This window comes from Lutra lutra, chromosome 13, assembly GCF_902655055.1.
Source record: "Lutra lutra chromosome 13, mLutLut1.2, whole genome shotgun sequence".
NCBI classification, from domain to species: domain Eukaryota; kingdom Metazoa; phylum Chordata; class Mammalia; order Carnivora; family Mustelidae; genus Lutra; species Lutra lutra.
Window position 1 is genome coordinate 56,766,338 of NC_062290.1, and position 27,579 is coordinate 56,793,916.

The 27,579-nt window shown below is 44.9% G+C and overlaps 2 protein-coding genes across 6 annotated transcripts in view; one reads left to right on the forward strand and one right to left on the reverse strand.

The window, feature by feature from the left end:
• ACO1 (aconitase 1) overlaps window positions 1-17,772 on the forward strand; it is a 58,202-nt gene extending 40,430 nt beyond the window's left edge. The window contains exons 13-21 of the mRNA XM_047700442.1: window positions 325-409; window positions 1,154-1,310; window positions 2,688-2,812; window positions 4,840-4,944; window positions 5,623-5,765; window positions 8,572-8,719; window positions 13,508-13,630; window positions 15,455-15,640; window positions 16,913-17,772. Of these exons, the coding sequence (XP_047556398.1) occupies window positions 325-409; window positions 1,154-1,310; window positions 2,688-2,812; window positions 4,840-4,944; window positions 5,623-5,765; window positions 8,572-8,719; window positions 13,508-13,630; window positions 15,455-15,640; window positions 16,913-17,026 (1,186 nt within the window). The 3' untranslated portion in view covers window positions 17,027-17,772. The remainder of the gene's footprint in view (window positions 1-324; window positions 410-1,153; window positions 1,311-2,687; window positions 2,813-4,839; window positions 4,945-5,622; window positions 5,766-8,571; window positions 8,720-13,507; window positions 13,631-15,454; window positions 15,641-16,912) is intronic.
• Window positions 17,773-21,956: 4,184 nt separating this feature from the next.
• Window positions 21,957-27,579, reverse strand: part of TOPORS (TOP1 binding arginine/serine rich protein, E3 ubiquitin ligase) — a 59,304-nt gene continuing 53,681 nt past the window's right edge. For all 5 annotated transcript variants that reach the window (XM_047700436.1, XM_047700435.1, XM_047700441.1 and 2 more), the window contains 2 exons: window positions 24,573-24,716; window positions 21,957-22,530 (listed from right to left, as the gene is read on the reverse strand). In XM_047700436.1, the coding sequence (XP_047556392.1) occupies window positions 22,234-22,530; window positions 24,573-24,716 (441 nt within the window). In that variant the 3' untranslated portion in view covers window positions 21,957-22,233. The remainder of the gene's footprint in view (window positions 22,531-24,572; window positions 24,717-27,579) is intronic.

Consider the following 27,579-nt stretch of genomic DNA (forward strand, 5'->3'; position numbering starts at 1 on the left):
CCCTTTTTACAATTTACTCAGAAAAGACTGAGTGATGTAGAATGGATGAGTAATATATTAAAATGCTCTACCTGGCTGGCTCAGGTCGTAGAACATGCGATTCTTGATCTTAGGGTTGTGGGTTCAAAACCCACATTGGGGGATAGATAGTACTTAAAATTAAAAAATCTTTACAGCACTCCTGAGAATGAAAGCTTTGTAGAAACAGGACTACACTTATTCCACATGCCCCTGTTCTCTGTGAATCAGCCGTCTCTAGAACTGTCCCCAGCAGAGCAGCTCGCTGGGACTCAGTCTCCGTCTCGCTTCTCTTCCGGCGGCTAGGTTTGATGTGGTGGGCTACGGTTGCATGACCTGTATCGGCAACAGCGGGCCCTTACCTGACCCTGTGGTCGAAGCCATCACGCAGGTAATGACCGAGGAACCTGTGGGGCTCTTTTCATGTGATGTGTGACCTGAATGCTGGTCATCTCAGGAAGTCCCATGGCAGCAGGGGGTGTGTTCAGACATAGGGTCTTTGAAGTCAAGCTAACCCGACTAGCTATCGACCTTGTACCTCAGTTTTCACACCTGTAAATTGGGGATGATGATAGGACCTGTTTCACAGAATTGTGAGCGTGGAGACGACAGTGGATGTGAAGGACTTGGCACAGTGCCCACACACATGGGCTCTTGGACTACACACGGCTCCAGGACTCTGTGTGCCTGGCCATCTGCAGCCTGGCTCAAAGTCAGGTGTGTCTCCACACAGACAGTGCAGGCGAAACTGCATTGCATGGCCTTGATTTCTGTCCCATAAATTCTGTAGCATTGAGAAGCACCATTTGGTTTGCATGAATTACAGAACCCATGGAGGTCAGTGTGGCTTCCTTTAGCTTTCAACTATTGGACTTTCCCTCCGGTTCTCAGGCCCTGGGCGGCAAAATCACGAGTATGCTGCCTTCTGACACACCTGGGATTTCATGTCTCTTGGTGTCCTTCGCCACAGTCTCCCCAGGGACACCCATGCATGCTCTTCTCCCCACAGGCAGAGGACCAAGGCAAAGGGAGGTTAAAGAACTCCCCCTGTGATGGGAGCGTTCCGCAGGTGGTCTAAGACAGAAAGCCTGGCCCCCTTCTCCGTGTCACCAGATCTTTCTCTTGCCGGACACAGGGAGACCTGGTTGCTGTTGGAGTACTCTCTGGGAACAGGAATTTCGAAGGTCGAGTCCACCCCAATACCCGCGCCAACTACTTAGCCTCTCCTCCCTTGGTGATAGCCTATGCAATTGCTGGGACCATCAGGATCAACTTTGAGAAAGAGCCGCTGGGTAAGATGTCGTTTGTGGGGCTGCCCTTGTTTGTTTTCGGGTGAATTAAAAAATATTACTGGAGGGAGAGTAACCACTTTTGTTAATAGATAATGAGGGATAGGTAGGTGGTCGGTTAGTTCAGCTGGTTAGAGCATGGTGCTAATAAATAATGAGACATAGAACTGACAAAGATGAGAAGAATATTTTCTTTTCTCCCCATACACAGCCAAGACAGAACTGGAACAGACAAAAATCGACTGAAGGATAAGGGATGACAAAAGGAAATCTGAAAAGTCAGAGAGAGCGTACTATTCTGGCTTCATCCCCAATTCTTCTCTTTCTAGCTCCGATTTTTTTTAAATTTTTTATTTTTTTAATTACTTTTCAGTGTACTAGATTTCATTGTTTATGCACCACACCCAGGGCTCCGTGCAATACGTGCCCTCCTTAATACCCACCACCAGGCTGGCCCAACCTCCCACCCCCACCCCTTCAAAACTGTCAGGTTGTTTTTCAGAGTCCATAGTCTCTCATGGTTCATCTCCCCCTCCAATTTCTAGCTCCAATTTTATCTAACATGGGGCACTGTTTTAACATATCCAGTGTAGGAACATGTCTCAAATAGTTCAGCCTCCCCAAATCCAGAGAAATGATGCTTTTTGTTTCCTTTCCTCTGGAGGTCTTGCTGTATCCTCCTCTGTCCAGTCTCAGCAGATTCAATAATATGACAACGGTGTCCCTTCAATTTACTGTTAGGAGATCACCACTAGAGCTAGAGTCTATCCTCATGTGTGGATTTGGTATTTGCAAATTTGCCTCTTCAATAAATGTAATTGAGCCCCCAAATCAAGACTCGTCTTGCCTCGTCTTGCTTCAGCTGCGGCCGAACGAGGCAGGGCCCTGCCTTCTCCTTTCAGCTCGCATATCCTGTTCGTGCTTTGTGTAGTGCCATGTTTTTCCACATTTTTGTGGTTTTGGTGATTTCACTTTTTAAAAATAGCCCCCAAGCATAGTGCCGAAGTGCTGTCTACCTTGCAGAAGCCCAAGAAAGTTGGGGGTGCCTCATGGGAGGTAGACTTTGTTCAGGCATGAGTTGTGCTGTTGGCTGGGACGTCCTCGTAAACGCTTCAGCAAGATGTCCTGGATGAGTGTCTTTAAGCAGAAGCACACGTGAAGCAAGATTACATATTGGTCTGGTGCTGAAAGTGTTGTGACGAGAGGCTGTCGGGAGCCTGACCCACGTCCTCCAGTGCTGGCAATTCACACTTCACCACACGGCGTTGGCATGGACTTTACAGAACGCTTCTACCACAGCGAATGGGATTTGACTGGTTGGGATCATGAAAATGGGCTATTAAATGCAGTTTTTCTCCTTAATAAACTTATTTTCCCCAGGGGTCAATGCAAAAGGACAGCAGGTATTTCTGAAAGACATCTGGCCAACCCGAGACGAGATCCAGGCAGTGGAGCGTCAGTACGTGATCCCGGGCATGTTTAAGGAGGTCTACCAAAAGATAGAGGTGAGGTCCCCGTCCGCTCTGCCCTCTTGTGGCCAGGGGACAGCCATTCCTCTGTGGCGTCTGCAGATCCCAAGGCCGATGGTGGTGGAAACTAGAGGAAGTCACATTTCTTTCTTCAGATAACCAAGGAGGTAGTTCTCAGTCATTTTCTCCTGTGACTTCCATTTTTACACACCCCACACGCTGCAGATCTTCCCAGATTTGGACAAGGTCCCAGACTTGGTAGCAGCCTCAAGAAGAGAGGTTGTAGGTTGTGTGTGATTCCTACCCAGCTCGCCACAACCTCCCTGCCTCAGACCCTGGGTGCTGTGCCGGCTGTGGTTAGGGATCCCTGGTGTCACTATAGAGTCTCACTGACGTAGAGTTCATGGGTTGGATGCCCCTCCCAGAATTATTTGGATGCTTAAGAAAAATTTAAAAAGCCACTGAGGAAAAAGCACTGAACTACTGAACTACTGAATTAAATAAACCTTTCTGTGCATTTGATAAATAGGGAGAAAATGTGTGGGGCTCAGTATCATTTTCTGAGACCCTTGGATGTTATTCCTTTCTCTGCTTTCTGTGTTAGGCTCACCCAAGGAATGCTGACTGGGTCTTGGGTTTGAAATACAAGAGCAGACTCTCTGGGAAAGAGGGTCAAATTGGGATCACATTCATGGACCATGATCTCCCTCAGGGTGCTCACTGGGAAGTGGTATGAACAAGTTTGCTGGGCACTGGGTTAAATGCATTTCTCCAAAGACTGAAGTTATGGCCTCATGGAAACAGTTGAAGCTGACTTTAATGCATAGCAGCTGTCATTTGCTGTCCTGTGTCCCTATGACCTGGACATCTACTTCCACAAATCTTCAGAGAGTAAATAATTTCCCCTTGGGAACAATCTGGATTATTGTTTCATAAATTATATTATGTATATGGCTTAGTTATCTCTTGCTGTGCAAAGAATTATCCCAAAACTTGGAAACCGCTTTCATTAAATCTCATGGTTTCTGTGGATTAGAAATCCACGTGTGGCTTACCTGGGCGCCTCTGCCTTCACAAGGCGCCAGCCGAGGTGTCCTTTGGTGCGGAGCTCATCTGAAGGCTCAGCTGGGGGAGGATCCACTTCCAGGGCAACTCGAGTGGTTGTTGGCAGGACAATACACCTCACAGGCTGTCGGACTGAGGGTCTCCGTTCCCTTCTGATGGTTCCCTAGAGGCTCTTCCCCATTGCCTTGCTCAGGGGTCTCTTCACAGCTCACAGCATGGTCCTGGCTTCCATCAGAGCAGGCCGGAAAGGGAGAGACCAACAGAAGGCAGTCTCTTTATAACCCAGTCTTGGAAATGAGTCACCAGGTTCAGCCCACACTCAGCAGGAGCCAATCGCTTAAGGGTGTGCAGCTGGTGGGGGCAGGTCCTTGGGGCCATCTTCGAGGCTGCCTGTCGCAGTGTTTGTGTATTTTGAAGTCATCTGGCATGACAGTGTCTTAGTATCAAGGAGCTCTTTTATGTGACTAGAATAAGAACTGTTTTGGTCTGGGTTTTATTGAAGTACAGTTGACACACGGTGTTACATTGGCTTCAGGTGTACAACATGGTGATTGGACAACTCTGTGCGTTACCCAAGCGTAGCCACCATCTGTCACCATTCAACACTATTACGATACCATTGACTAAATTCCCAACGCTGTACCTTCATCCCCGTGACTTACTCATTCCGTAACTGGAAGCATGTACCTCCCCCTCCCCTGTGCCCCTTTTTGCCCATCCTCACACTTCCCCTCCCCTCTGGCAACCATCAGTTAGTTCTCTGTGTTTATGGATCTGTTTCTGCTTTGTTTGTTCACTTTGTTTTTTAGATTCCCCCTAGCAAGGAAATCATAGTATCTGTCTTTGACTATTTCACTTTCATACCTAGAGGGTATTATGCTAAGAATGGTTTTTATTGTACTCTTAGGATATATAGTTTCTGGTTTCATGTCACACTTAACTTTGAATGCAGTGTAATTAGATTTGCTTTTCTTTCTTCTGTCTTTTTTGTTTGTAAGACCGTGAATGAAAGCTGGAATGCCTTAGCAGCCCCATCGGACAAGCTGTATTGCTGGAATCCTAAATCTACATACATTAAGTCACCACCATTCTTTGAAAACCTGGTATGACTTTTTTATTTTTAACAAAATGAGTTTTTCAAAATTCTCTTTCCTTATAAAGTCTATCTGATTACCTTCTACCCTTACTCTAACTATGCATTCCAGTGAAACCTTTACCAACACGAGCAGACAGTACTGGGGAGAGTTCTGAGACACTGGGGTACTTGGCTCTAGGGGCCCTACAGTGTCTCTGTCCAGGGGTTCTGTGTGTCTGAGCAGACACGCCCTGGCCATCCCGTACCACCTGGACAGAGACTCAGAAAAGCCCGAGGACTGACTGTTTCAGCAAAACATCCCCGGGCCTGCTATATTTAAACTTTATACTCAAAAAAAAAACAAGGGAAATCTTACCTATAACTGATGATCAAGGAGTTTACACACTGCTGGTGGGAAGAGGAGGGAAGTAGAAGCCAGGGTTCTGGTTGTTCTCAGCATCTCCGTTCCCTGGATGTGGAGACACAGAAGGTCATTTGCAGTTGCATTCCTGTTGCTTTCGAGGGAATAGTCCCAATACTTTGCCTCCCTTCAGGGGTGGAATGTGAATATTTGGAGTAAATTCACCTTACTTTTGGAAAAACCTAGAATTTTCTGTACAGCAACGTAGGGCTGTCACCCAATTCAGGTCCACCCTGGTGACTGGAGAAAACCTGAACTGGCACTGACTGGCGTATTCTTTGCTAGACTTTGGTTCTTCAGCCGCCCAAATCTATAGTGGATGCCTACGTGCTGTTAAACTTGGGAGATTCCGTAACAACTGACCACATCTCTCCAGCTGGAAATATCGCAAGAAACAGCCCCGCTGCTCGCTACTTGACTAACAGAGGGTAAGTGTGAGCGAGGGAAAGAAAGACTAAGCAGCAAAAATGGAGAGAATGAGGCCGGTGTTTCTGTTGACATGTTCTCTTTTCAATCAAACTCTGGTTTTTCACCAAACCTTGAGGCTTGAAAACCAGTCACGTTTTCTGTTTGCTGCTTTGCAGCTTCCTTGGGAGATTCCATGAGCGAGGAAACCCTAGCACAGGGACCTTCTTTCTGTGCCAGTGTCCCCACTGGAGTCCAGGCTCTGCTCTCAGCCTGCGGGGCACTCAATGGGGTGTCCTCTGCACTGCTGCCCCCTGCCTGAGACATGTCTGACTGTGATTTGCCACTGACACATCCATTGATGGATTCATCAATCACAGACTGACATCAGCAGGTACCAAACCAGTATTACCCACTGTCCTCTAATACGCCGAGAGTGGTCAGAGTCTGTCCCAGAGCTGACTTTCCCTGAGAATTATCTGGGGAGAAAAACATTCTGGCTCCGCTGGCACCTCCCATTTCCACATCTTCAGGCATGGGCCCAGAGCTAATCTAAGAACAAAATTCAACACTTATTCATTTTTTCTTTCCTTTTTTTTTTTTTTAAGTCAGTGCCAGAGGAAAATGGCCTTGACCCCATCTCGCTTTCCTGGTGGCTGAGGTGTTTTCTTCAAGCCTCTCCATCCTGCTGAGCCCCACTCAGCCTCTGCCTCCTCCTGGTGCATCCTATAGGACAGTCATGTTCAGAGCAAAAGTAGTCCACGTTCCCCAGAGACGGGAGTGCTGTAAGCATCAGAACCTAGCCCGCCTCTAGAGTAAGGGATGCACAGGAGTCTATCTCAAGATTTTTTTTTTTAACGTGGGGCAACTATTGTATTAAATGTACAGGAACTTGCTACACACAGACACAAAGGATAAGATTCTGAAGGGAGGGATTGTGCTTTGAATGGGAGACCTAAGTGCATCACTGAGCAGAGAAGGGCAGGGGATATTTGAGAGGGGTCAGCGAATTCCTGCTCTTTCCCCTCCCCACACTGCTCTGGCTACACTGGTGGGTGCCTCAGTTGTTGAATATTCCAGGTAAGTTCAAATACCCTTCTGCCTGAGAGCCTTTGGTTGAGCTGGCTGTTTTTTCCTCCTGGATGCTCTTCCCCAACTCCCTTGCCACTTCAAGTCTTCCTCCATGAGGTCACCCCCACTGTACCCCTGTTTTCATCTTGATCTACTTTTTTTCCCCCTCAGTTATTAACCACAATGTAGTAACACTTAGGTAAGATGCTCATTTTAAAATTATGATTATTTGTCTCTACCTTTTAAAGATTTTTATTTATTTATTTGACAGAGAGAGAGATCACAAGTAGGCAGAGAAAGGGGGGGGAAGCAGGCTTTCTGCCGAGCAGAGAGCCCGATGTGGGGCTCGATCCCAGGACCCTGAGATCATGACCCAAGCCGAAGGCAGAGGCTTAACCCACTGAGCCACCCAGGCGCCCCTGTCTCTACCTTTTAGAAGTAAGCCCTGCAAGGGCAGGAATCCTCATCTGTGTTCTTCCTTGATCCACCTCAAGCCCTGAGAATAGTTCTTGGCATGTAGCTGGGGCTCAGTAGTTGCTGAATGAATGACTGAATGAATGGGAGAAAAGGATTCACCAATAAACAGAGAGACACGGCGGTTGAGGCTGGAGAAAGAAACTAAGGAAAGAAGCAGTGACCACTACTTTTTGATTGGTGATGGTTGACACTTTTGAGATATGGACTCTAGGGAACTGAGTGAAAAGAATCCTACCTTCCTAGAAAAGTGCACATATCCCCAACATTCTGGATACAATTTCAGGAGTTTGTAGACATGCTCACCTGCTCGTGAATCCCATTCACAGACTCTCTCATCACATCTCACGATGAGATCAAACTACCACTCACACACACGTCCTAGCATTTTTAAAGAAACCCAGTGAGCCGATCGCTGTGTTATTGTAAAATGTTCCTGTTGTCACAAAGTGTCCTTTCACCGGGGCCCCCAGACAGAATTTTTCTTTGATTTCAGGACCAGGAAGAGCTGTTCTGCCTCTTTGGCACCACTCTGACTTATATCTTATGAAAATTGTAAATCGTATTGCCTGTCCTGTGTTCTTGTAAATCATGTTGCCTGTCTGAGTTCTTGATGACTTGAGGACAAATGTATACCTCCTTCCAGTTAGTTTACAGAGCATATTTTGTGTTTCCCTAATTCTTGGCTCCACCCAACTGGCCCTTGCTGATTAGTCTTTTGCTTTCCTTTTTCTTACCCATTTTTAATATTTTATCTTTTTTTTTTAAAGATTTATTTATTTATTATTTATTTGAGAGAGAGACCGTAAGAGAGAGCATGAGAGGGGAGAAGGTCAGAGGGAGAAGCAGACTCCCCGTGGAGCTGGGAGCCTAATGTGGGACTCGATCCCAGGACTCCAGGATCATGACCTGAGCCGAAGGCAGTTGCTTAACCATTGAGCCACCCAGGCGCCCTAATATTTTATCTTTTGTGACACTTTCTAGGCTACCCTATTGAATCGGTAAAATGAATACTCATTAGAGTTCCTCCTGGTTTTTCTATTCAGATTTAAAAGACTAGAAGTTGATCCTGAGACAATGTTGATTTCCCCCTTTCACTGCTCCACCTCTAATCTCTGACTCTACCCTCAGCAGAAGATACAAGGACCAGCTTTTCTGCCTTGGAGAGTGATGTTTAGTAGACTTAGATATCTAGGTCGGTGGTTTTTCCTTTTTCTTGATGGAAGCTAAGTTTTGTCTTTGCACCGTTCACTAACCTAGCTCCTCTCCTGCTTGCATTATTAGCTTGACCCCACGAGAATTCAACTCCTATGGCTCCCGCCGAGGGAATGATGCCATCATGGCACGGGGGACGTTTGCCAACATTCGCTTATTAAACAAATTTTTGAACAAGCAGGCGCCACAGACTATACATCTGCCTTCTGGAGAAATTGTGAGTACTATCCCTTTGTCAGGCTCTGGGTGACTGGACATTTACGTGGTTGTTTTCCTTTGGGCCTTGTTTTTTCTTCATAGCCCCGTGGTATCTCTTGTTTTGAGAAAGTTCATCATGGATAGAAATGCCCTTTAAAGTTTTACAACTTTCTCTTCCTGCTTAGAGATTCTGCTTCATGGTTTCCTGGGAGTTGAGTTTATGAAGCCTCTGAGTGAAATGTCGTCAGTTCAGAGTATTTGAAGGGGAACTTCAGGTTAAGATAGAGGATATTTATCAACAGGTGCTATTGTATGACTTTATTAGCATTTAATTAAGTCCCCATAGAGGAACATAGAGTCCCACTGAGGCCTGCATGTGTCCTGACGGAATCCCTTTGCAGTTGGCCTGTTACAGCAGGAACTGTTCGTTCCCACACGGGAGGGAGGCGTGTGACAGGCGGGAGAGTCTGCGCTTTGAGTCTGACAGACCGGCTATGGAGGCTTCAGCAAGTTATTGCCCTCTCTGACCTTCGAAGCAGGATATCCACCCTGTGAGGCTGTGAGGCCTAAGCTTAAATAGAATGATGTGTATTAAATACAGAGCAGAGGATCTGGCACATGTTGTGGGTCCTCGGTGTTGCTTCCCTCTCCAGCAGGAGCTGCCAAGCTGCTTGAGAACTGTTTAAGTTACTTGAGAAATCACCCTCCTGACTTACTTAAAAATAATAACAGCTAGGATTTCTATAGAACTTATTACATCCCACATACTGTTCTAAGCTCTTTGCCTATATTGACTTCTTTAATCCTCATAACCACCCTTTGAGGGAGGTACCATACTTGTCCATTAAGGTAATAAAAATGGAGATTAAAACCCAAGGAGTCTGGGGGCACCTGGGTGGCTCAGTCAGTGGGGCATCCAACTCTCGGTTTTGGCTTAGGTTGAGATCTCAGGGTCACGAGATCAAGCCCCACAACAGTCTCCACACTAAGTCCGGAGTCTGCTTAATTTTCTCTCTTTTCCTCCGCTCCTCCCTGCCTGAAATCAATCAATCAATAGATCTTCAAAACAAAACCCAGGGAGTCTGGCTCCAATGTCAGTGTGGTTTACCACCACCCATACTACCTCACTTATAACAGATTTTGGTAAAGCAAACTCTTCATAGGTCATCAATGATCACCAGGACCCAACAGAAGTCAGTGCCCGGTAGGTAGTTGTTCAGGAAGGAGCAGGGATGATAAGCAGGCTATTAAGTGGAAAAGATAGGGGCACCTGGGTGGCTCAGTGGGTTAAGCCGCTGCCTTCGGCTCAGGTCATGATCTCGGAGTCCTGGGATCGAGCCCCGCATCGAGCTCTCTGCTCAGCAGGGAGCCTGCTTCCTCCTCTCTCTCTGCCTGCCTCTCTGCCTGCTTGTGATCTCTCTGTCAAATAAATAAATTAAAAAAAAAAAATCTTTAAATAAAAAAAAATAATAAAATAAAATAAAATAAATGGAAAGATACAGTTAGGTGGTGGAATGCCCAAGAGACAAGGATAAAGACGGGCAGTATAGACACTGGCGGGGTGGGGGGAGGGGGAGGGGCTCCAGTATACTGAATGTCATAGTGAACCTCACATATTTACAAACCCGCCATGACACAGGACTTCTCTTCAGATGTTCAGGGCCTCCTCTTACACAAGGAGACCAGAATCAGAGATGAACAGCCATTTGAGCCAAGACTTGAACTTGAAAGATAGACCTAGACAAAAAACAGAGGGGGAAGGGAAAAGAACAGAGATAATGCAAAGAGTACAAGAAAATGAAAAAAATGATTATCTTCTCAGAGTGAAGAAATGATTTTCTGTTGGCATAAAGTAATCAAAGGACAAGAAAGGGCTCTTGGTAAAAAATAGTAATTAAAAAAGAAAGAAAATGCTGTTTAAAAAAAAAAAAAGCTCCTTAAAAAAGTCACAGGAAAAGCTGATTAGTTGAGAAAATCTCTCTGAGTATAGAACAGAAAGACAAAGGAAAAATTAGAGAAAATATAAAAAAATTAAAGACTGAAATGAGGAGGCTCAGCATCTGACTAAACAGAGATGCCGAGAAGAGAAGAGAGGTTATTATCCGGGAAGTAACGCTAAGGAAAACTCCCCCACTGCCAGATCCGACTCCACAGAACAGCCACTGCATACCTACATGATTATGGAAGACCAGCTCCAAATCGCTTTGGTGTGAAGTTAAGAACAGCAGCGATGAGGACAAGATCTAGAAACTTCCCAAGAGGGAAAAACAGTTTCTGTGCCATGTGCTGGGGATCAGAAGTGCTCAAACCAACACTGGAAACTTAGACTGGTTGCACCCCAAAATTCTGTGTCCCATGTTAAAGTAATAACACATTCAGATTCAAAAACTTTAAAAATACTCCTCAGGAAGATACTTGGTGAATGTTTTTTACCAAAATAATGAAATAAGGCAAAAAAGGGGGAAGATGTAGGATCCAGGAAAAAGAAATGCAGGGAATCCCCAAGATGTTGGTGAAGGAAGATTCTTCCATCACAGGAATGTACCACCTCTAGAGGAGAATCAGTCCAAATTAGGACTGAAGCTCCTGGAGAGAGATCTCCATGGAAAAGAATTTTACTTCCTTTTTTTATTTTTAATTTTTTTTAAAGATTTTATTTATTTGAGAGAGAGAGCTTGAGTGAAGTGAGGGGCAGAGGGAGAAGCAGACTCCCCGCTGAGCAGGGAGCTAGACTGACGGGATCATGACCTGAAGCAAAGGCATATGCTTCACACTTTACCTACTGAGCCACCCAGGCATCCCCATGGAAGAGATTTTTAAATGACAGACTTCCTGATACAGTTGAATGTCTTTAGAGAATTATCCTTTAGGCAGAGTGGGGATTAACTGATGGGTTGGGACATAGAAACAGGTGAGCACACATACAAAAAGGAAATTATTGGGGCGCCTGGGTGGCTCAGAGGGTTGGGCCTCTGCCTTCAGCTCGGGTCATGATCTCAGGGTCTTGGGATCGAGCCCCACATCGGGCTCTCTGCTCAGCGGGGAGCCTGCTTCCTCCTCTCTCTCTGCCTGCCTCTCTGCCTACTTGTGATCTCTGTCTTTCAAATAAATAAATAAAAATCTTTTTAAAAAAAAAAGGAAATTATTAATTCCAGTGGAAATTTTTCTTAATTACCAAGAAAAGGAAATCAGAGTACATTACTTGACTCATCTATAAATAACATTCACATGGTTAAAGTAGTACCAATATCAAATATTGACTTACCCAAAATGTATGACATAATTATATTGGGAGGCTGGGGAGAGGGTACCCAGGGGAATGGTAGTCACAAGAACTAAATCCCTGGGGTGTCTGGGTGGCTCAGTCCTTTAAGCATCTTGATTTCAGCTCAGGTCATGATCTCAGGGTCCTGGAATCAAGCTCTCCCTCGGGCTCTGCGCTCAGCGAGGAGTCTGATTTAGGATTCTCTCCCTTTCCCTCTGTCCCTCCTTCTGCTCGCACACACTGTCTCTTTCAAATAAATAAATAAAATCTTTTTAAAAGGAGAAAGAACTAAATACCCATCAAAGCAGGAAATTGGTAACAAAAACGGAGACATAGAGAACTGGCAGTTTAAATATAATACTGAAGACACAGAGGCACAGTAACGGAAGAAACCACCAAATTTTACGTCCTCTTCTTTAGAAGAGAGGGCATGTGCAGCGAGCTGTTGCTTTATAAGCTCCCCAGATTTGGGTAACGCCGTGTGGAACTAACCACAGGCTCCATCAGCCCACCGAAATAGTAATTTTTGAAAGCTTACTTGAAAGGTTGATTATACACCTTTCTAGAGCTTCTTTTGAAGGAAACCCTCTCTTGGAGGATTTTTTTTCTTTCTTTCTTTCTTTTTTTTTTTTTAAATTTTTTTTACTTAAGTAGCCAGGAAGAACAGTTGTTTCCTGTCACCAGCAATGATATCCAATGTCTTTGTGAAGTCTTGGCACAGCAGAACAGAGTTCTTGTGAGAAACAAATGAAGACATTTGTGGAAGATGTTTCTCATATATACCAAAATATTAGTTAATCCTCTTCTGTCCCGTATTGATCTGTGCTTCCACCTGTGTTTCTGCTGTCTCTGCCTTGACCTCCTTATAGAAAGGTGAATAATACAAGTTCACATTTGGGGGCACTGGGTGACCCAGTCGGTTAAGTGGCTCACTTTTGATTTTGGTTCAGGTCTTGGTCTCAGGGTCCTGGAATCAAGCCCCGCCCCAGGCCCTGTGCTCAGCAGGGAGTCTGCTTGAAGATCCTCTCTCCCCCTCTGCCTCTCCCCTGACTCACTTTATCTAAAATAAATACATGTATGTATGTTTGCATTTTATGTCATTTCAGAACATGTCACCTTCTTTGTGGTTGCTACCCTACATAAGTGACCATCACTGAGTCCCTGAGAATGAGTCAAAACCCAGGTTTAGGTGGGATTCTCTGTTTTCTAAGCTGCAAAATAGTTAAATCAGTGGAAGAGGGGGAAAAAAATCTGATCTACTTTATTTTTTTTTTCCCTTGATGCCTTAGGATTTGATGCCTTAGGTTTTCTAAAACTAGGACAAAAACTAGGCATTTCAGTTAAAAGAATATAAAGCTCATGGGAGGGGTGAATAGATGGGAGCTAGTTGGAGATCTGTAGAGCAGGCCACTGATTGGTTGAGTGTTGGCTGTTGGCTTTGTGTTGACTTGGGCCCCTGAAGACCCTGTCCTTCCCACCAGGTCCCCCTGGCCTGTGTCCACGCTCTGCTGCGTGTGTAAACCTTGCTTTTCTCTTCCTCAGCTTGACGTGTTCGATGCCGCCGAGCAGTACCAGCAGGCAGGCCTGCCCCTGATCATTCTGGCTGGCAAAGAGTACGGCTCAGGCAGCTCCCGAGACTGGGCAGCCAAGGGCCCTTTCCTCCTGGTGAGTGTGAGATGGAGGGAGCCCACAGGCAAGCTCAGGAAAGCAGGTGCTGTTTGTTCAGCTCCTGCTTCTTGGCAGATCTGCCTTTACCCCACTCAGTGAAGGGTAACGTAGAGTTGAACCGGTTCCTCAGATCAGATACTCATATTCTACGAACCGTGGATCTTTGGGGGTGTCTGTGGAGCAGTTGGGAGGAGGGTCTGTGAAGTCTCTGAAATTATTTTCAAATATGTGTAAACATAACTTTTTTTATGGGGAAAAATGGCACGGTTTTCCTGTTATTCAGGTTGAGGACCCGCAGTGTATTTTAGGCTGTTGTTCCAGGAAGCAGTAAGCCTGGGCCGCTGCTCCCGTGTTGTCTCTCAGGAGGTTGACGGGAGGGTAAAAGTAAGGAGCCTGTACTCTGGACAGACTTGTGGAGTGCACTTCTTACAGTGGCTTTCCATTGCCTCTGAGTCAGCTTACAGACTCTAGAAAAGGCAGCTCTCTCTGGCCGCAGACAGGCAGCTCCTCAGAGGCCTGAGCCTCATGAGGTGTCCCCTTGGAGGGGCCATGCAGGGAGCAGACGGTTGTTACCTCTTGAGCATCGTCCGGCCCCAAAAGCAGGGAAGAGTCCTGCTCAGCTTCTATTCTCAGGGTAGGGTAAGATGACCTAGCTGGTGCCAATCTCTGATTTATGACTTGAGCAAATTAAACCTTGGGAAACACCTCATACAGTGATTTCCACACATATGGTAAAGAAGGCAGGGTCTGGCAGGCAGCCCTCCGGGGATCCAGGCTTCAGTAAATCTCTGTGAACATCACACTTATTGCTTTGTTTTGTTTTTTATCAATCATTTTGCTCTGTGGAGGGAACAAAAGATGTTCTTTGATTACTTGGTAAGGTATCAAAAGCCTGCCTTTTCTAGAAGCTGCTAAAAAGAACCAGAGAAATTACGGAAAGGAAAGAAATTACGGAAATACCAGAGAAATTACGGAAAGAAAAGAGGAAAGAGTTTTAGGGATGGGGCTGGAAGCTGGCAGTGCAGCTGCTGGGGGCTGTAAGAGCTGAAGGAGGCTGAGAGGACTGGCGCATGAGGGGTCCCCTGGGCTCTAGGTTTCTGTACAGAACAGCTTCGAGTTCCGGCCTCCCCGGCCGGGCTGCTCAACAGTGCTGGGCTCTTCTCACGGCAGATGGGGCTGGACACCTGGTCTGCAGCCCTGCGCAGCCCTCACCCAGCCTAGGGACGTGCATAGTATGTGTTTACAAAGCTGCCACTCCCCCCAAAGTGAACACATGTGTACACAGATCCATACGGAAGACCTCCTGTTCTTGAAACAGGAATCACAAAAGCAGCACATAGTTCCTTCCTCTGTAGTTTGTTCTGAAAGTTGTTTTCCATTAAAACATTTCGTGTCTGCACCTTTTCAAGGGAGAGAAGAGAAAAATTTTTTATGTTGTTTTGCAGTGTGGATTCTAGATACGGTGGAAGTGTGCTAAGAGATGTTGTATCACAAAGCAGCTAAGTATGTGGTCGAGCTGCATGGGTTAAATCCAGCTACCACCACTGACTGTGTGGGTGATGGGACAGCAGTTGCCTCTATCTCCTAGGGCTGGTGGGGATGGGATGAGAGAAGCCACTTTATTTTACTGCCTGTACCTTGTAGGCAGTCCGTGCAGACCAGCTGCGATGTTATTTACTAGAGTAACTGTTTATGTAAATGACTCATTGGTACTTGGAATTTAGGTATGAGAGGAGTTTTGACTGAAGAAGCCTTTTGTCAAGTTTCTGTGTATCTAAATAAAATGGAAACTGTGTCCAAAGCACTGTCTTTGCTCCTCAGGGAATCAAAGCTGTCCTGGCTGAGAGCTACGAGCGCATTCACCGCAGTAACTTGGTGGGAATGGGGGTGATTCCCCTCGAATACCTCCCTGGGGAGACTGCAGACACCCTGGAACTCACGGGGCGGGAACGATACACCATCATCATTCCAGAAAACCTCACACCACGAATGAAAGTGCAGGTCAAGGTAAGCTGGAGCTCCTCCCCCCATGCCACGCCCAAGTAACAGGACCCTGTGTTCATCTCAAAGTAAGAAGGAAATGAGTGGATTTGGAAGGAAAACAATCACTCAGTAGGAGTGCATTAGACCTAGGAGTTCTGCCGTCACCTGCTCTGTCTTCACAACACAGTGAGGAGGAAACCTGTTGATTGATTACCTATTTCCGTTTACTCACAAAATTACCATCAGTTCCTTTCTTACTCCCCAACCCCACCAACCCCACTGTCTCCTCTGACTCCCAATCTCTCTTGAACCCAGAGAAGAGTGCAGGAAGCTCGGAGACAGGACATTTTCACATGATCTAAAAAACATCTTTTTATAATCAAAATGTGGACATACCCCATTCTTTTTTTTTTTTTTAAAGATTTTATTTATTTATTTGACAGACAGAGATCACAAGTAGGCAGAGAGGCAGGCAGAGAGAGAGGAAGGGAAGCAGGCTCCCTGCTGAGCAGAGAGCCCGATGCGGGACTCGATCCCAGGACCCTGAGATCATGACCTGAGCCGAAGGCAGCAGTTTAACCCACTGAGCCACCCAGGCGCCCTTATATAAGTTTTTTTTTTTTTTAAAGATTTTATTTATTTATTTGACAGAGAGAAATCACAAGTAGGCAGAGAGGCAGGCAGAGAGAGAGGAGGAAGCAGGCTCCCCGCTGAGCAGAAAGCCCGATGTGGGGCCTGAACCCAGGACCTGGGATCATGACCTGAGCCGAAGGCAGGGGCTTAACCCACTGAGCCACCCAGGCGCCCGACATACCCCATTCTTGAGCCTCACCTCAGGTGCCAGGTTTTGGTTAGCCCAAAGGTAATGCGACAGCTCCTGAGGTGAGGCAAGGCAGGTGCCCAGCGCTGACATCCCAGGGTCAGCAGCTGGACCAGCTGCCTAAGGGACCACCTCAGTGAGACCTCTGCTGACACATGGCTCCCAGAGGAGGTCTAATGTCACTAGGAGCTGCTGCCGAGAGACTTGGCCCTTGGGTGTCCGTCATCTCCATCATTCATACCCCGTGGTGCTTTGCTGCACAGAGGAGTCGGCTGGGGGGCTGGTCCAAATATAGCCCCTGATTCACTGGGTCTGGGCTAGAGCCAGGACAGCACGTGCCCCCATGTGCCACTGGCTCTGCTGGTGTGCAGACCACGCTTTGAGGGGCAGCTCTGAGGGCAGAGGGGGCGTACCTCCTGACACAGCTGCCCAGCCTCCTCCCCCACTGGTTCTCCTCTGCTTCTTTGTCGTCACAGCTGGATACTGGGAAGACCTTCCAGGCCATCATGAGGTTCGACACAGACGTGGAGCTCACTTATTTCCACAACGGGGGCATCCTCAACTACATGATCCGCAAGATGGCCAAGTAGGCGAGCTGCGCTCAGAGCCCCGGGCTTGGAGCTGCACCAGGGGAGCAAAGCGCCACTAGCCAGCCGGGTCCTTGGCGCAGAGCATCCCCGCATGGAGGCGTGTGAGCACTGAAGTACCGGTGCCATTCCTCCAGGCACAGAATGAGCAGTTTCTACATTCTCTATTTTTGTGGATCTTTTTCTCTTTTTCTAGAATTTGGAAGCTAGAATGGTGGGAATGTCAGTAGTGCCAGAAAGAGAGAACTTGGGCTTGTCTGTAAAGTCATTGATCACAGAATGTTGATTTTTCACTCTTGGCCTGTTAATGTTCAGCTGGACACTAGTCAGTCTTCTCAGAAGCCATCCCTTGTCCTCATTTCTGTTCCTCTCTCTTCTCCTCTGCTCCATGAAGCCTTCCCTTGAGGGCCACTGGTCCTTGCCTGTTATACCAGTATGAACTGACATGGTAGATGAAAACATTCTCACACCGCAAATCACGGTGGGGATTGTGATTCTCCCTTCCGCCTTTTTCCTTCAGATGGAATGATCCAGGCACCTCGTGGACAGGTCAGACACTGACATTTTTTGATTATGTACCTTTTGATGGATCAACACTTAAAAAAAAAAAAAAGTAATGTTTTCTTTCACTCTCTTCAGAACTTTTCCCTAGAAAACTTTTCATTTGTCCAGAGGAGAACTTTGGAGGTGGTTTTGGAGACCTAGAACATTTGTAATTTGAATAAGATTAAATCTATTTTCAAGGAAAACTTGTTGACTTTGGAACTGAATTGTGTTGTGTGTAAAGCTCTCGTCTGTAATATTTCGAGCAGAGCAAGTCTCAGACTACAGTATCCTGAAGCCGGGAGACCTTCAAGTTCTGCTTTTACAACATCTGTACTGTGGGGGCGGGGGGGTAGGGGGAGTGGAAGAGCTGAGGAACAGGATTTCTCTGCCCTGCTTGGGAGCAGACAAGAAGGTAGCAGTAGCAAATATGGTGAGCAGATCATTTTTTTTTTTTTTTTTTTCATTTTACGTTCTATAGTTTACCTACCTGCTTATGTTCATCATAGTCTGCTCCAGCTACCATAACAAAATATCATAGACTGGGTAGTGTAAACATCAAAAATGTATTTTCTCCTAGTTCTGGAGGCTAGAAGTCTGGGCTCAAGTTTCTAGTCAATTCATTTTCTGGTGAGAACTTTTTTCCTGGCTTATAGACAGCCACCTCCTCCCTGTCCTCTCACATGTCTTTCCTTCATGCTCATGTGAAGAGAAAGAGGAGGAGTTGGCTCTCTGGTGTCTTTTAAGGACACTAATTGGATCAGATCGGAGCCCCACTTTTATGACCTTATTTAACCTTAATCACTTCCTTAGAGGTCCCATCTCCAAAGAGATGCCCTGGGGGTTATGGCTCATAACAGGTCACCTTATAGCTCCCAGGTTCATCTCTTTGTAACAAATTTTAAATCTCAAATTTAGCACTCAGCGAATGTGGCCTGGCCATCCGAACACCCAGGACTGAGTCCTCTCTCTGCCTCTCCTGAGATGAGGAACAAGACAGGTTATTGAGCAACCCTGCCCCCGAGGTTCCTGGGGCCCAGCTTGCGTTCCTAAGATTACAGACGGAAACTTGTTGTATAAAAAAGCCCATGACCTTTAAATAAAGACCAGTCCTAACATAAAAACACAAAGAAGGGCTGAGAAAACAGACCTCTACCACCTTAGTTCTCCATTACTGTGCTCCTGGGGAGCTGTCTAGCTCCTCACATTCCGTGGTTATGTGGAGACAGAGTCTTGTGTCTGTGTCGTCTAGAAGAGGGTCCCTTCACTTCTGGACTCCTCTGCCTCCAAACGCATCCCATATCCTGTTCATTAATAAAATGTCCAGTGTCACACCCTGGCCCATGACAAAACCAAACAAATAAGTTCCTTTGGCCTAGTTTCTCAAGAAGCCACTAGTCCTCTCGTTCCAAACTAAATGTTTGCTGCTCTTGTTCAAGGTGCCTGCCAGTCCTCTTCTTCTCCTTGGGATTCTCTTCTCCTTTGTTAACAGTTTTCCAAATCCATTACACCTGACCCTTCCTAGGAAAGCAGGCATTCTTCGGTGCGCACACTGTCTTAACCAACAGACTTATTTAATGCAGCAAATAAGCACGTATGTCTTGGGCTTTGGGACAGCCATTAGCAGATGAGAGTCACCTCCAGGAGGGGTGTAGTAGTAATGACTCACAGTGATTTTAGAAGCACAACTCAAACTGGTTAAGCAAAAATGTTAATAATAACAATTGGCTTGGGACGCCCGAGTGGCTCAGTGGGTTGAGCCTTTGCCTTCAGCTCAGGTCATGATTCCAGGGTCCTGGTATCAAGCCCCGCATCGGGCTCTCTGCTCAGCAGAGAGCCTGCTTCTCTCTCTCCCTCTGCCTGCCACTGTGCTTACTTGTGCTCTCTGTCAAATAAATAAAATTTAAAAACCACCAATAATTCGCTCATAGAATGAAAAACAGAGGTAGCCACAGCCATAGGCTTGACTGGATCTAGTGACTCAAACTCAGCTTCCCTCCCTGTCATTTCTCCTCTCATCTTACCTCATTCTAGGCTTTCCTTGTGCCTGGGGAATGTAGCCACCAGCAGCTCTGGTATAATAGTTAGTAGTTCATAATCTTAGAGATTTATCTCCTAGTATTCTCTATGCTAAAGTTGGGAGTTTCCAGATCACCAAAATGAAGAACCATATCTTGAGCCCAGTTTCCCTTTCAGGGTTATGTGAGGACAGTGGAGTACCCGTCAGGGTTACGTAGAAGCAATGCAGACTTACTTCCAGAAAAACAGTAAGCTTCCCTGGCTGCTTTCTGAGGAAGCTGTTAAATGTCATGACCACAAACAGAGTTTAACACCCAAGTAGTTTTTGTTCACCCAGACAGCCTAATTATCATAAACAACAATTATATAATTATAGCTGATAGTTTTAATAGTTCACATCCCAAGAACAGAGGTCTACATATTAGGAGCAGATTTGCTGAGTGAGATGTGTAGTTTTACTACGTGGTATGATAAAAGAGTACCTGATATGATCCTGAAATTAACATTCCAGTTGGGCTCTATCTGCTCTGTGGCAAGACTGCTCACCTGCTGTGGGACTTCCACAGGATGGGAGTGGTGTCCCTTGGAGAACAGGGGTTCCAGGGTCAGCATCTTTGGGAACCACTGAGTTAAAGGGGTCTTGTTAGCACACAATGACAGTCATGGTGTAAATCACTCATTTGAAGGGCGGGCTGGCAGCATTTGTTTCAGAAGCCTGTCTTGACCACAAGAATGTTTTCATCAGAGCATCTCACAGAGTGTATGTTTCACAGGACTTGATGGAGGAAATGCTGACCTGATGGTTTGTCTTTTAAATTCAAGTAATAATATCAGTTTTACCCCGCCCCCCCCCGAAACTAATAATACACTACAGGTTAACCAAATTGAATTTAAATTTTAAAAAATTTTTAAATAAACTCAAGTAATAATACCAGTTGTAAAAACAGGAATCAGAGTTTCCTTATTACACAATCAGGCATTTGATTGAAGGCAACTTCTCATATTACACAATCAGGCATTTGATTGAAGGCAACTTCTCATCAGGTGAAAAACCCATCACAATGTCAGCACTAGCAGGAACCATAGAGAAACAAGGTCCTGTGGGTGTGTAATGGGTTGTATCTGAACCACCTGAGGAATCTCACTAAGTACACATGGCTGGACACCCTGCCAAGATGTCCTAATGGGGGTGGGGCACGTGCCCATGAAGACTCCCCACTTGGTTCTGACATACAGCTTTTGACCGAGAAATCTTATGACCAGCATTTAGGCATCAGTCAAGAGTCTGCATTCTATCTACCAGGTTTTTTCCTTCATTAAATAGTAACCGAGTGCCTAACTCTGTTCCAGGCTCTGTGCCTGGCAATGGCTTGACTCAGGGCAAAAATCCAATAAGGAAATTCTAAGATTTTTTTTGTTTCACCTTCAGTCTGCCTTCTGTTGGCTGAAGAGAGGACCATTCCCCTTCAAACAAATTGGACCATTTAGATACTTGCAAGAACTTTTCTCAAATCTCCAGTAGGTGTTTTAAACATCCTATTAGGGTTCTTAAACAATAGCATCCAAAAAAGGCAATTACATATAAAAAGAGATACTGGTGAGATAGTGATTTACATAATAAATATCTCTGGCTTTCATCCCAGCTCTGGCACTGAGCTCCTAAAACCCTTGGAATTTCCTAAGTGACACAAGTGACAAAGGGTCTCTTGTTATGCTAATGACATGGCTTTTGGACCACACCTAAGGATGGAGCTGGTTGCCAGAACAACCAACTCAGATTCTAGGGCTGGAACTCTCAGTCCAGCCCCCTAACAACCGGGGGAGTGAAGTTGGAGGTTGAATCAATCACCAAAGGCCAATGATTTGATCAGTCATGCTTACATAAGAAAGCCTCCATAAAATCCCAAAGGATAAGGTTTGGAGAGCTTCCACCTGCTGAACAGGTGGAGATCTGGAAAGGACATGGGAACTCCTTGTCCCTTCCCACACCTTGTCCTATGCATGTCTCCCATCTGGCTGTTCCTGAGTTATATCCTTTTCTAGTCAACAGGTGATTAAGAAAATACAATGTTTCTCGGAGTTCTGTGAGCTCCTCTAGCAGATTAATCAAATTCAAGGAGGTCAGGGGAACCTCTGATCTATGCCGTCAATGAGAGGCTCAGGTGATTCCCTGGATTTGCAACTAATCCTTGAAGTCGGAGGAGGTGGGACAGTCTTACGGGACTGAACAAGAACAATTTCAGTATGTTAAGGGCAAAAGTCAGTTTATGGTAGAAACACTTTCAACATTTCCTTCCTTCCTTCCTTCCTTCCTTCCAGTGTGTACTGAGTGGCTACACTGGCAGTCAGTTGTGAAAGGAAAGATCGGAAAAGAAGTTAAGGCTTTTTAATTTTTCCCAAGTACTTAGAGCTCCATTGGCCTACAGAACATTAGTGCTGTTATCACTTGTGTTGTACATATGTGATACAGTTCAAACTGCTAAAAACAATAAAAAGAGGGTGAAGTTAAGTGACATATTCAGTTTGATACAAGTTTGGGTAAAGTGTCTTCACAGTGGTATACAAGCAATCCATGACTGTACCCACTGGGGCTAATTTCTTCAGTTAAGGTCACCCATTGCCTGTAGCTAAAGACTGAGGACCCAAGGTCATTTGGACATTTCTGTAGCATCAAAGGGTATCTTCTCAAAAGGAAAATCCCTCCACTTTGCATATAGCTTCTGAGCTCCAGTTGCAATATCCTCCACCACAAAGCTTTCTATTTTTATAACTGGAATCTCAAATGTCTTATACTTCACATGGATTCCCCAGTCATGGCGGCAGTCCTCTCTGGCACAGAAGATCTTTGCTTTCTTCTCAAAATGCCCAAAGGTCTTTGGTTTGGGGTGTAATTTGCTCACATAGCACTTCCTGAAAGCATCTCCAACCACAGCGTAATGGCAGTCCTACAGACAAAGGGATTGAATAAAATACAAAACAGAACATTAGAACCAGGACCGAACTGTGATTTTAATGAACTCCACAACAATCTGAGATGAAAAGCAGGTAGGATCCCACTTATGTGACAGATGGGGTAAGAAGGAAATATGCATTCACTGAAGGCCAGACTAGAATTCATGCAACTTAACTCCCAGTTCCAAGGGTGGAAGTGAGCATGGGGATGCCAAGTGAGGAGATAGGGGCCATCTCATGAAAACGAGGACTAAGAAGTTTCTGGGCAACCGAGCTTCTGAAAGTAGATACTCTTTATTAGTTCGGAAACAAAAGCGGGTATTTCTTGAAGCTCTCCAATGCCTGAGTTTACCTGACAGACACAATCCAAAGGATACAGAGAACAACGAAGGGTCAATGCAGATCTGCAGAGGGTCACAGACTAATGTGTCCAGAGGCTCCAACTACAGTCAACTTTAGATTAATCTGAGAAACGCCACTCTGTACAGAGCAAATGGAGACCCAATATACGGGCCCCTGGGAGGGTGGCAGGGAGGGCGGGAGGAAAACAATCACAAAGGGCCCTTGCAATAGAAAAATCACTCAAATTGGAGCTGAAAGGACATTTTCTAGCTAAAGAAGCGATTTGCAAAGGCATGGGAATTTGCTAGTATCACCCTTAATATTACGCTTCTTGCTCCATTGGACTGATGAGAGACCAGCTTTCCAAAGACCAAAGAGAATCCTAATAACTCATCATCGGAACCAGCCTCTCTTCTATCAGGAGCAATGGAGTTACAGGCAGTTTTTGTCTTTGGAGATTATTCTATCCAAAATTTTTTTTTCAATTTTATTTATTTATTTGACGGAGAGAGAGAGATCACAAGTAGGTAGAGAGAGAGGGGGAAGCAGGCTCTCTGCTGAGCAGAGAGTCCGATGTGGGGCTTGATCCCAGGACCCTGAGATCATGACCTGAGCCGAAGGCAGAGGCTTAACCCACTGAGCCACCCAGGTGCCCCTCTATCCAAAATTTTTAAGGAGGAAAAAAAAAAAAAAACAACTAACCAGATTTTCTAAAATAAGGAGATATTTTGTTTTCATTATAAAAGTGATCTATGGGGCACCTGGGTGGCTCAGTGGGTTGAGCCTCTGCCTTTGGCTCAGGTCATGATCTCAGGGTCCTGGGATCGGTCTGCATCGGGCTCTCCACTCAGCAGGGAGCCTGCTTCCCCCTCTTTCTCTGCCTGCCTCTCTGCCTACTTGTGATCTCTCTCTGTGTCAAATAAATAAATAAATTCTTCAAAAAAAAATAAAAAAGTGATTTATATCCCAAAAAGAAAGTTTAGAAAACATAAAATAGGAAAAATCATGGAGTCTCACTGTGAAATATATATTTAGTATATTTCCTCTAGTCTTTTTCTGGACAAAGAAAATGTCTTTGTTACAGTTGAGAGCGATGTGGGTATTGTCACTATTATTTCACACCCCAAAACTCACAGCATATTAACAACTTTGTTTCCTTGTTATTTTTTCTACTTCACCACAGTCTGTAAGAAGTTTTTCATTATACATAAGCTTTATGTTCATTTCATTTAATAAACTCTACTTTGGAGTCCCATTAGATTTATAGAAAAGGGCAAAGTTGTCCAGGCATTTCCTGTATCACATTCACCCAGCTTCCCTGAATGATAACATCTAACATACCACAGTGTATTTGTCAAAACTAAGAAATTAGGATTGAAACATTACTGTTAATGGCACTACATATATTTACTTTTTCTAATTAATATTCTTTATCTGTTCCAGGATTTAACCCCAGATACCCCACTCATTTAGCATGACCATTATTATTTTTAATGGCTATGTCATATTTAATTAAATGCCTTCTTTTTCTTCTTCATTGTTACAGGTTTCTTTCAAAATTTTTTGGCTTTTTAAAATATCATGGCCATGATAACAACAAAAATAATTATATTCTTCCACAAACATCTCACCAATAGTAAGTTTAATTAGTGCTAAAAAATGACCCAGTGCTCTTTGCTCAAAGTTCACTTACCTCTAACACTCTGATGTCAGCCGTGTAACATGCAAAGCCCTTACACTTTCTGCAAAGCAGTTTTTTATTCTCCTTATCGGGTACAGGTTCTACTTTTTCTTGACTATCCCTGATGAATTTTTCTTGCATCTGTATCTGGAGAATCTACATGCAAAAGTCCAAAAAAACCAAAAACAAAACCCACCTTGTCAGTACAACGGTAAAACTAGGAGGTATTTATGCATGTGTGCATGCAAATACACACACACACACACACACACACGTATTATCATTCATTCATTTACAACTTCCATGAACATACAGTACCTGACTTTGTTTATAAAAATCCCATAGATAATTTTATTGGGTTTTTCTAATTCTTTATTTAGTCAGTGTTTAACTGTGACCTCCAATGAGCCTTTAAATTTTTGCATCAAAGATACCCATAAAGGGAGCACCTGGGTGGTTCAGTTGGTTAAGCAGCTGGCTCTTGGTTTCACCTCAGGTCATGATCTCAGGGTCCTGGGATTGACCCCCATATCAGGCTTAGTGCTCAGCAGGGAGTCTGCTTAAGGATTCTCTCTCCCTCTCCCTCTTCATCTGTCCCTTCACTCTCTTACTCTCTTGCTTTTCACAAGAAATAATCTTAAAAAAAAAAAAAGATGCCCATGAAATACTAAAGATGTTCATAAAACAATCATGTGACCCCTGCTTTCTACTTTAGTAGTTGGCAAAAATTTTTAAATCATTCATAAATATAAACATATATATTGACTGTTTCACGTATAGTTATACCCACTTCTAGGACAGAGACCCATTAAATGGAACAGCAGGCAGAAGAGTCCCCATCCCCTAAATCATTTTTCTCTCTCCCCTTCTGACCACAGAGAGTACTTTGAGTTACAGTAAAGTTAAATGCTTGTATATAGTATGACTGCATTCTACTTCAAAACTTAGGGCATGCCTATGTACAACTAAGAACCTGGACATTATAGGGTGCCTGGGTGGCTCAGATGGTTAAACATCTGCCTTTGGCTCAAGTCATGATCCCAGGGGTCCTGAGATCAAGTCCCACGTCAGGCTCCCTGCTCAATGGGGAGTGTCTGCTTGTCCCTCTCCCTCTGTGCCTCCCCCCACTCTCTTTCACTCTCTCTCTCTCTCAAATAAACAAAGTTGTTTGTTTGTTTTTTTAAACCTGGACATTATAGATAAAATAAACCTAAGAAGATTTAGAAGGGTCAAGAGAGGAAGGGAGACAGCTAGAAAACACAAAACCCTAAGAACAAAATGGTACTGAGTAACCTGGGTTTTCTTTTTATCTCCTATTACCCCAGATTTGAGACTGAAGGAACTGGCAACCGGAAATGCCTATGGACACAGATAAAAAAGTGTCTCAAAAAAAAAAAAAAAAAAAGGTGTCTCAACAGAAGCCTACTTTACTCTCTCTAGTCAAAGGACCAGGAAAGAGGCAGCCTAGCAAGACAAAAAACTTTTAGACAATGGCTATTCTACTTCTGCCAAACATCACAGAATGGAACAAACAGCTATGGTCTAACCCCAGCCCATGCCAGCAAAGACTGAGTGGGCACCTAGATTTCCACTTTAACAAAGCGTCTGCACACTCCCACCTAGCAGTGTCAGAGAAGGCCAAGGAGGGAGCCATGCTCTGCCCTGCACACGGTAGCCACCCTTGCCTGTGATGTCAGGGCAGACCCTGCGGGGAGCCAGAACGCCCAGCCCCACCCACGGAATGACCAGCCACCAAAAGGTCCTGGCTACACTGGTTCTGGGCTCCCTCTCATCCCTTCCCACCTCTGCCCATTTTCTATGGCTGTTAGGGGAATCCCAGATGCTCTTCAACAGATGTTTAACCTGTTCTCTCTTCATCCCATTCCTTGTCCTGGTGAGCTGGCTACAAAAGAGTCTGGGTATAGCTGAGCCTCTGTCTCCCTCAACAGGCTTTTACTCTTTCTCCCCTGCCACACATGAGTCTATGTCATTGATCACCCAGTGGAAGAGACAAAAATTATGTCATGGGTAGTAAAGCTATTACTGTTTTAAAGATTTTACTGCCAACATCAACATATGCTACAAAAGGGGAAGATGACTCAGTGAAAAACCTCTATTCTCAGTAAAGTTCAGGAGGAAAATTAAAGAGGAACTAAAAAATTTCCCTGCAATTCTCCTCAATTAAAATATCGAAGAAGTATTTTTAAATATTTTAGTCTCTAAACTTAGGTAGAAATTTTCTAAAAATGAGTGAATACTGACATAAAGCTGTCCTTTTACGTCCTAAAATAAGTGTTAATTTACTTTAGACCACTGCTTCTCAAAACTATTTTTGAGCAAAGAGATTATGACTTTTCAAAATTATGGACACTATGGAGTTGGTCTACTGAATTGTAAGGTTCATCTCTGTGAAGTTAAAGTCTGCCTCATGCCTCAGTCTATAACAGTTCTCATTTTTTGAGCACTTACTTGATTCCAGGTACTGTGCTAAGCAATGCATATACCCCCATTTTATCCCTAAAACTGCCCTGTGAATTAAATACCATTACATTCCCAACTTTACGAATGAGGAGACAGATTTAAGAGACAGAGTAACTACCTGAGGTCACACATCTTCTAAGTGGCAGAGATCCCAAGATGAAAGTCTCTGCAAAGGGTCTAGAGAAAGTGTGGGGGTGCTTGTATGTGCATGCACGTAAGCCTGTGTGCGCGTGTATTTGCGTGTTTCTGTTTCTTGACCTTTCCCAGTCTGGTTCCATGCTTCTGTGTTATAGAGGAAATTGAAGTAAAATGAAGGTCACTACCAAGAGGCTGAACTAAACAGATACACCACTCCACAGTGTGCGTTCCTACCCACACCTACAAACAGGCATTCTAACGTGCACTGGGCATGGGGAGCTTTTCTCCAAGGACTCCGGATGTTAGCGACAGATTTGAAGGCTGTGTTTTGCCATGTTAGGGTGCAGTCCTCAGGATGAGCTACCAACTTGAGGGCCATCTAACTCAGTTTGCCCTTTTA